This window comes from Cryptomeria japonica, chromosome 3, assembly GCF_030272615.1.
Source record: "Cryptomeria japonica chromosome 3, Sugi_1.0, whole genome shotgun sequence".
Classification (NCBI taxonomy): domain Eukaryota; kingdom Viridiplantae; phylum Streptophyta; class Pinopsida; order Cupressales; family Cupressaceae; genus Cryptomeria; species Cryptomeria japonica.
The window spans coordinates 326,827,196-326,837,055 of record NC_081407.1 but is presented as its reverse complement, the minus strand read 5'-3'; the positions used below and the strand labels follow the sequence as shown (position 1 = coordinate 326,837,055).

The 9,860-nt window shown below is 33.8% G+C and overlaps 1 protein-coding gene across 1 annotated transcript; it reads left to right on the top strand.

Annotated features, from left to right (window-relative positions):
• The first annotated feature begins 247 nt into the window (after window positions 1-247).
• Window positions 248-871, top strand: LOC131057143 (uncharacterized). Its single transcript, XM_059217385.1, has one exon. It carries the CDS (start codon window positions 248-250, stop codon window positions 869-871), a length of 624 nt encoding a protein of 207 aa, XP_059073368.1.
• The last annotated feature ends 8,989 nt before the right edge of the window (window positions 872-9,860 follow it).

Sequence of the window (9,860 nt, the reverse complement as noted above, 5' to 3'; positions counted from 1 at the left end):
AAAAAAAATAATTCTTTGATTACACGAAAATAGTTTTTCAAATAAAAAGAAATTCTAAAAACCAGATGAACATGTTTAATATATATAAATTATAAATGTATTTAAATATCTCCCAACACGGCCAGATGCGCCTGCCCAATGCAACCCTTTCCAACATTTATATAATAATAATGAGTCAAGAATATCATAATATTGCACAGAATAGACTTAATTTTTTGAAGATCAAATAATAACTAAAATTGAAGATATGGGCAGTACTGAATATTTGTTGCCTGAAATTTCTGCAGGAAAACAGAAAACAATAGTGTTAACGATGGACAAGACTCTTCTCTACTTGCCTCGCTGTCGTAAAACATCATGTAGTTGGTCTGAGTTAGTTAAATTAGGATCAACTGATATAACTGCTCATTTGCATAAGAGACCCCATGTAGACAGCCTACTTGAGGCATTGGCAAAACTTAATTATGAAATTATAGTTTTCATTTCAGCCGAAAAAGAGTATGTAGACGATATCTTGGATAAAGTGGATGTTAATAAAGTCATAGATTATCGTCTGTATAGAGATTCATGTACCAAAGTGACAGAAGGCTCTGTAAAAGATCTGTCTAAGCTTGGAAGGGACTTAAAGAATGTTATCATAGCTGATGATAATCCTGTGAGCTATAACTTGCAGCCAGAAAATGCTTTTCCCATAAAACAATTTGTGGACTATGAATGTAATGATACGGAACTTTTGGAGCTTATTGATTTCTGTAAATTGGCTGCAGAAGCTGAGGATGTAAGAGAAGCATTTAAAATGCAGTCGAATACTTGTAATGACGACGAGACTTCTACGAATGTGAAGTCAGAGTCTTCTAAGGAAGGAGAATGATTAGGATGACATTTAAAAGAATGTTATACAAAACTATTTAAACCATCTAACTTTCAATAGATATATGATCGAATTAGTCTATTTACTTTGCCATTCTTATAAAATCTTCTTATGCTTCAAAGATATGTATCAGGATCCTGAAAAATAAAATTTAAGTCTTAAAACTCTTAAAAATAAAATACAAGGTATGAATAGACACTAACAAATCTCTAACCAACAAGAGCTGGAAGCAGCGTAGTTCCTGCCAAGCACTGGCAGGGAGGAAATGTGGTTGTATGCTGTGGCGAAGCAGTAGCAAGATGAGATATATGCAATATCCATGTGACAATAGCAGAGAACACTGCAATACAAAGTGGAAGAAAGAAAGTATATATATATATATACTAAATATGTCTGCTTCCATTCCGTTCTGATCACATTGTTGGCAGGCAAGAAATGTGGTTGTATGGTGTGGCGAAGCAGTAGCAAGATGAAATATACTTTTATTATTATTTTGATTTAAAGTATAAATGCAAGTATCAAAGTCATTAGGAAAGATGCAATATCCATGTGACAAGTATAGAGAACACTGCAATACAATGTGGAAGAAAGAAAGTATATATATATGCACACTAAATATGTCTGCTTCCATTCCATTCTGATCACATTGTCAATTGTTTTAACATAACACAACAATACAGTGGAAGAAGGAAATACATATCAACATATGTTTACCAAATGTTGGTTGCTTATTAATCATGTCATGCATTTTCAACACAAAACCTGCAAAACTAGTACAGGGCTAATAAATTGTGTCATTTTATTTTTGAATCAATAGGCTTTCTTGCTATTTTGAGGTTTTTTCTGGACTTCTTGGTTGTTCAATTCTTTTGCATTCAAAACCTTGCAAAATTAACAATATGAAAATGAGCCAAAATAAACGTCCTTCAAGATGCATTTTGTGTAAAGCTCAATCAGAGTCAGTGGACCACCTCCTCTTGAATTGCCCTTTTGCTTCCAACTACTGGAGATGGCTTTGTGCAAAATTGGATCTGATCATAGCCTTGCCGAATGAAATCAAATCTCTTTTCCAAAGCTGGCCCCTTCATATTAAGGAGAGCTCTCTGAGCCAAATTTTGGAAGTGTCTCCATCATGTTTAATTTGGGAAATCTGGAAAGAAAGGAATCGTAGGCTATTTGAAGGCAAAGCTAGGAGACAGGAATCAATTATGAACTCAATTGAATCGGCAATAGTGGACTCAGTTAAATACAGAACAACATTTTCTTTGGACCAATCCAACATTTTTTCTTCATGGGATGAAAATATCAGTCTAAAGTGGCAAGGCATTATTATCCCTTCATCCTCTTGCCAAAAAACCAAGGCAAGAAAAGATGCAATTTGGTCCCCCCCAAAGCCAGATTGGGTAAAATTGAACTTGGATGGGGCCTCCAGAGGCAATCCTGGCCCTTCTAGAATAGGCTATGTTATCAGAGATCAAACAGGAGCAGTTATTGGGAAAATGGCAAAGCTAATCCCTCCAAACACCAATAACATAGCAGAGTTCACTGCTCTGCTACATGGCTTGAAGGACTGCATCAACCATGGCCTTAGAAATGTCTCAGTGGAAGGAGACTAGGAGATAGCAGTAAATACTATAAGGGAAAAGAAAACCCCCAGCTGGAGGCTCCAAGCATTATTGGAAAGAATCCTACAAAATTTGAACAACCTTGAACATTTTGAGGAAAAACATATCTACAGAGGAGCGAATGAAGTGGTGGATGCCTTATCAAAATCAATAGCTCAAGGCAATTTCACTCATTGGTGGTCTCAAGGCATTCAGCTTACTGGTAATGCAGATCACACAAGCTAACAAGATTTGTTCATTTAGGTTTTGGGGCTGCTCTTTGCCAGTAGGTTGGTGGATTGCAGAATTTAAATTTAAATGCCTATGACCCGCTCTTTTTTGGCGGTTGATCCCAACGGCTATCTCCTTTCCTCAAATTAAAGTGTTCATTTAAACCTGGGGCTTATGGTGGGCCTGGGTTAGCCTTGCTAACAAATTGCTAAATCAAACTTTGCCTCCACAAAAATGGAATTCTCGAAGCTCCATCTGGAGAGGGCCATCACTCAGTCCTTTGCATGAGCTGTCTACAGGTTAATCCTTTTATTTGCACTTGAGTAGATTTGGCCTTATCTAGGCATTTACTCTCAGCCACCTTCGCATGAGCCTTTATTGCCTCTCTAATCTTCATTAGTACTTGTTGAGTCGTGCACCTGATTTTCTTGCCGAAGTGTCCTCCTCTCGTGTCTTTCTTTCCTTCCTACATCTTCTGGTTTTTCTCTCTGGTTTCCCTTCTCGTCTGTCCTTTCATTCGGCCACCATGTCTTCTGAGCCTCTGTTTGGTTTTATCATGAGTGTTTACCCGAGGCCTACCTCTTGCTTTGGTGCAGACACTCTTATCTCACTCAGTGCCTCCACTCGCCAGGTCTCTTTCAGAAGGATAACAGATTTGAGACTTAAGCATCTCCTTATCCATGCAAATCCTGCAGCTTTACTTGTAGTCAAATTGATTTTGGGTAGTGCCCATTTGAGCAGGGATGAATACCCACGAGACAACACCAGCATATCATCCAGGTTTGTGGCTTCCCTACTGGACCAGAAGCTACCCAAGCAATCGGTTTGGAATCTCACTAGGGAGTTTTTTCCAGTGGAAATTCTCCAAGAATTTCAAGAAATCTTGAATAAGGCCCTTCATGACTCTGGCGCACCTCGGCCAAGCAACCAGATTCTTTTCAATGCCCATGGAGAGCTCATCAAATACTATCCATTCCTACTTGACCTGAAGGGTAAAGATTGAGCAGAGGCCGTAGGAGTGTGGGTCGTGGTCGGGGTCGTTCAGTAGGCAGAGGTCATGGTTGAGTAAGATTGGAGCCTCCGCAACCCGACCTTCCCACTGCAAGCTAGGCCCTCTTCTATTGATACTTCAATTTCCCTACCTGATACTTAATCATAAATTTTTTTATATTTTATTTTGGCTTCATACTTTCATGTTTAAATACTCTGGTTCTAGGTAGTTGGAAATCTGCAATTTTTGTTTATAGTCCTTTTTTCTCTAGACTATTAAATTTTTTGTTGGCCCTGATAAAATGGCTAAATCATAAGCCCAAAGGTTTCCAGCCCTTTGAGGGGACTATGATATGTTGGGTTCTCTGAGAACAGGTGTTTTTTGAATTTTATGAAACTTAGCGAATAATCTCTATATTTAACCTAAATTAATATAAACTTTGGCTTTGCCTTTACCGATCAAAAAAAAAAAAAAAGTTAACATGGGAATATACAAAAATCTTATCAGTTGCAACAATAGTAAAGGTAATCAAAATCATGACAGGTTACTAGTTAATAAGAAAAACATATATAATGCATAACTTTTTTGTAGGAAATCATAGCATATATTTTTAAAACTTTCTTGAGAATAGTTCAAAGAGGTGATGAGATGTCTTGTCATGATAAAAAGGGAGGTTTGAAACAGGTTATGGATATTGAGTGAAGAAAAGTGGAAGGTCGATTTTTGTCAGGTATAGTTGGAAATGGTCTAGTAGATGTGTGTGGAAAATGTAGAAACATACTTAAGCCATGTGGTTTGTTTGACAAAATGCGTCGAAGGGTTGTTTTTCATTGTTTTAAGGTTTTTAGGGGCCCTCCATCTACTCTCTTATGACTTTGGCTGCTTGTGGTGTCTTTTATGCAAAGAGGATGATTAGGTCACTTCCAAATATCATTCTCCTTTGCTAGTTGCCTTTGATGGTTGTAGCCTTGCTTCTTTTCACTTGAAAAATATGTGAAAACTTGTTAACATATTTTGATCCTTTCAAATATCATCCTCCATTGCTACATATGTGGGAAAATGCTTGGTTGCACTCGATTGAGAATTGGACTACTCAACCTATCTGAACTCGATAGTTGTGTGACCTTAATCTATTGACTTGGTTGGTGGCCCCTATAATAAATGCCCCTAATTTTTCCAATTTTTTAGCTAATGAATATCACTATAGTAACATGCAAAATAGTGGTTGTGTGCTGCCATGAAATCTTGATATAATTTTTTTTAATGTCCAGATATTGTTGTTATAAAGTTTTGAATGAATAATCATTCACAATGAGACATAATGCATGAAATGAAGATAAAAAGGAACCCGACATGAAATACCTCCAAAACAGAGATGATGATGGTTGTTGCAGGTTTAAATATGGACAAATGTTTCACTGTTATAGGCAAAAGCAATGGATTTTACATAACCATTATTTTCTCAAGTTATTCAGATCCTTCTTCCATATCCTCACAATCACAATTAGAATATGATAAAATATATAATTTTTTTTGAAATTTGTTTCAAACTTGGGATTTATCATATGAACAAATGATGATACACAAGAAACAAATAAAATCAAGTCTAAGGTAGTAAAATATTCAGAAAGGAAAAGGTAGTTAAATATTAAGAAAGGAGAATTCTTTGATTTCTCATTAACATTGCACTTCATCCATGCACACTTCATTTTATCATCAAGTATATTGGTTATAGTTTTACAATTTGATTGAAATCTACTTTGAAATTTTTTGCCAACATTTTGTCTGATTGTGTGAAAATGGCAGCTTTGGAACAAGGGATATAGTTTTATCAAAGGATAATGGTGGGGGGATTGATGTCATGTATTATAGTTGAAAATAAGGTAGAGATGTAGAGAAAATGTGAATCGTAGACAAAGTACCTGAACTGTTTGACAGAGTACAAGAAAAAGGTGTCATCTCATGGAATGTAATGATTGCAAATTTGCAGGATATGCACAAAAATTGATTTTTATAAAGATTTAGGGTAAACAAATGAAAAACATTGATATTATATTTAGAAGAGTTAATTAGTTAATTTTAGCTAATAGTATTAGTATTATCTAAAAAATTTTGACAACACTTTTTAATATAAATATTATTAAAATATTAATATAATTTTGCTCTCTTACATATTATTAAATTATTTAAAATGAAAAGACAAATTTACTTCTTTGTTTATTTTTATTTAATTCCAATTTATAATTTTAAAAGATCAATTATACGGCTGATTTTCTCTATTACAAAGGTCATACAATAATGATTTTTGATAAAATCAAATAAATTTGAAATGTTATTCAAAATTATTATTTTTAATATAATTTTAATTCGCAATATTATATATAGTGGAAATGTTATTGAAAGATATTATTGTTGAAATCATAGATCTATATTTTTATATTGTTAAATTTCATTTATGTTTTCCCTTCACTGCCCTATCCGCAAATCCGTTCCACCTCCTATGGGTGCACGTGCTAGTTATTAAGATAGATGTACTAATGGCTTGGGTTTAGGCATATGTCTAGTGCCTCATGCGTCCACTACAATTTAGCTATGAAAGTAATGAACCAACTTATGATACGAATCTTTAGTTTATGGAAGTATATTAGTAGATAAAATGAAAGACTGAGAAACTTAAGCAATCACGTTAAAAAAAAAGTAGAGGCATACCAAAGTCATAAGAGTTCCTCTTACTCTAGTGCGGTAATAATTGTATGGCTTTGGTAGCAAAAATTGGAGTAAAATAAAATGCTCGGTGGATAGTTGTTTCTGGAATTTAATCTGCTCTACCCTCCATTCACTTTGGATTTTCTTTTATGTGTATTACAATCACAAACCAATTCACCAACAGCTGTAGTCTGAATTATATCTGGGCTCCGCCCACTGATTCTTATTCTTCCCTATCAAATACGAAATTTGATTCTATAATGCCAAATGATCCAACAATAGTGTGACTTCAATTAGCTATCCCACCTTTGCCCAGCCCTAGATTTCTGTGACTTCACGTGATTCTGTGATTATCTTCCTAGAGATACAAGGGGTGGTAGTTTACATAATTGTATGAAAGCACTGATCTATTAGGACCGGAAGATAACTGAGAGGGGGGAGTTGAATCAGTTGTCAAATAAATTCAAACCAAAAACAACTTAACCAACTTTAATGCTTAATACCGGTAAACTAGTCTTTTATGCTGGTGTACCGGTAAATATTAATGCATGAAATAGAAATAAAAAATCATCCACAACACATAAAACCAATATTTGTATGTGGAAACCCTATAAGGGGAAAAACCATGGTGGGAAACCTTACCCACAATCAGATGATACTACTATAGATAGTATGTGTATACAAATGGGTTCTGTACATGCAGAAAGGCCAAGTGCCTAGAGCTCATTGCTCAAGCACAAATAGGAGTCACACTGACTACAATTGGATGGTTAAATCCAATAAGGATGTACTCCTCAAATTAGCATCTTTCTATGCTGGATTCTGTACCGGTGTAGATCTGAATGTCTTCATAAAAACCCTCCTTCAACCTTTAAATGATGTCTGTATGTATAGCTTTGCTTATTCTTGCATATACCTTCACACAATTCCTTTTTTGCATTCCACATTCGATCTTACAAATAAGATCTTACATTTATATCATAACCTAAGACCAATTTTAGTAGGTCGGATCTAAAGGATATTAGAATTAAATCAATTTACAAATAAAACAATATCCGATGCAATAACTGATTCAACATGTTGGCTTGATGCATTTACAACAACAATAAAACATCTCCATAGTGTGTCGTGCTGATCTGAAAAAGATAAACCTGTCGGTGTATATCCTGGACCTATTTGCCAATAACAACAAATATGCAAACATGAATATGTCAATGAACAAATCTCTAAGACAAAGTGCCCAAATGATGTCTTCGACATAACCAGGTGTTTTCCATGCCATTCCAAGTGTTGGTGAACATCATATCCTACCGGTGTACCAGATACCAGTGACTGTGCATAAGTCACTTGTTTGCCGGTGAACATTGTTGATTCTTGTTAGAATATTTAATCTTTACTTGTCTTAGGTTTATTTGTATTTAGTTTAGGATATTCCTTTGGAATTCCTACATGTAATTAGTCCTATAGTACATGTGTGAGGACAAGTCATTTCTTTTATTTTTCTTTATTAAGGAATATTAGATTTCCTCCATAAGAGAATGTGGACACATGGCACACACATTTTATGAATGGTGGCATTCATAGATTTGGGAGTTACTTTGTAACTCCTCTCCTCATCTCTATTTAAGAGATGTCTCCTCTCTCATTTCTTCTTAATGAAATTATTGTAAAGAGCTTCTTGCTCTCTCTCTCTCTCATTTTAGGCATTGCCTCATTCATAATATCACAAGGGGTTTTTCTTTGCTTTTCCCCTTTCAAAATTTCTTGTGCCTCCTTCTTCACATTTGGGTGATTGCTCCAAGGTTTTTTGCATTTCTCTTGGTAACATTTACTTTATCAATAAACTTACTTGGATTTTATTATTCTTTCCTTGCTCTTGTATTTCCTTTCATGGTATCAGAGCAAGTTTCTAATCCTTGTTTTAAGTTGACATTGATGAAGGTTATCATTCTGTGGAGTTCACCTTCTTGGAGGCATTCTTGAGAGGAGAATTTCTTTCTCTCATATTTTCTATTGTGCAGGTTTTGGTTTCAGATTTTAAATTTTTTTTTCAAACTTGTTAACAAGTTTGCCTGCAGGTTCAATCTTATTAGATTCTATTTTTTTTTTAAATAAGCTTTGCAAGGCTTGCCGCTAAAGTTTCTTCTTTCTAGTTTAAAGTTGTGGCTTTGGAAGGCTTGCCGCCAAAGTTTCTTCTTTCTGGTTTTAAGTTGTGGTTTTGGAAGGCTTGCCACTAAAAGTCCATTTCTAACCTCTTTTCCTGCATTCTATAATTTATATTTATCAGTTTGGAGGGCTTGCCGCCAAAACATTTTGTATTATTCAGTTTCTGTTTGCAGATTAGAAAAAAAACTATTTATGTTTCTCTGATGTAGTAATTTTGTTTTTTATATTATTTCAATCTTTTGTTAAAACTTTCATCTTTCTGTTTAAATCTGTTTGAAATAATTCTATTAAATCTAAATTTATTTCTTTTTAAATCTGAATCTATCTATTTCATTTACTTCAAACTCTATGTTTTCTAACTACTTCTTGTGCAAACTTTAATAACAAAGATCTCTAGTTTCAATTTCAGAATCAATTTTATTAGATATCTATTATTACCTACCCTCAGTTTGCAGCAAAAAAATAAAAAATCAGATTTAAAAGTATATTCTCTTCTACCTGCTTCGTGTAACGTCTCTACATGTTCTTTATATATATCATCATTTAGTCTATGTAGATTCTCTGTTTGTCACATTTTCTCTCTGATTTTACTATTATTACCTGCCCTCAGTCTGCATTTATTTTGTTCTGGTTTTCCTGCAATCTGTGTTTTAATGCCTCTGCCCTTTATCATTTCATTGCTTACGTTTAATTCCTTTCTCTAAAAGCGTCATTTACTGCTCTTTTATAAAACTTTAAACTTCATTTTCGTAATCTCACGTATAAAGTTATATTAAAAACTTTATTTAAAATAAGTTATAAAGTTTACTTTATTTAGAATAGAAGTAAAGTTTTCTTTTATTATTAAAAGTTTTAAAGTTTTTTAATAAAATAAACTTTTTCTAAATAAAACTAATTTTAAATTTTTTTTTTAATAATATATATATAAATTCAAACTTTTTTCTATAAAAGTTTCTAAAAAAAATATAAAGTTTTTTAAGATTTGAAAGTTTTTTTCATAAAAATTTAAAGAAATTGTTATTGAAATTTTTAATCAAGGAGGTTAATTTTCATTTTTTACTCAAAGGGAATTTTTTTTACTAACAATTATTTTGCTATCATGTCTACTTTAATTCCGGAAATCAAATTAAATAGTTCTAATTATCATTCATGGAAACCACATATTTCTTTTATTTTTCGTTTCAAGCATCTTTTGAATGTTGCAACTGATAAAACCTTTAAGCCTGCTACAACTGCTCCTCAAGCCGACCAAGATAGATGGAAGGCTCAAAATGAGGAAGCACTTGGTTTA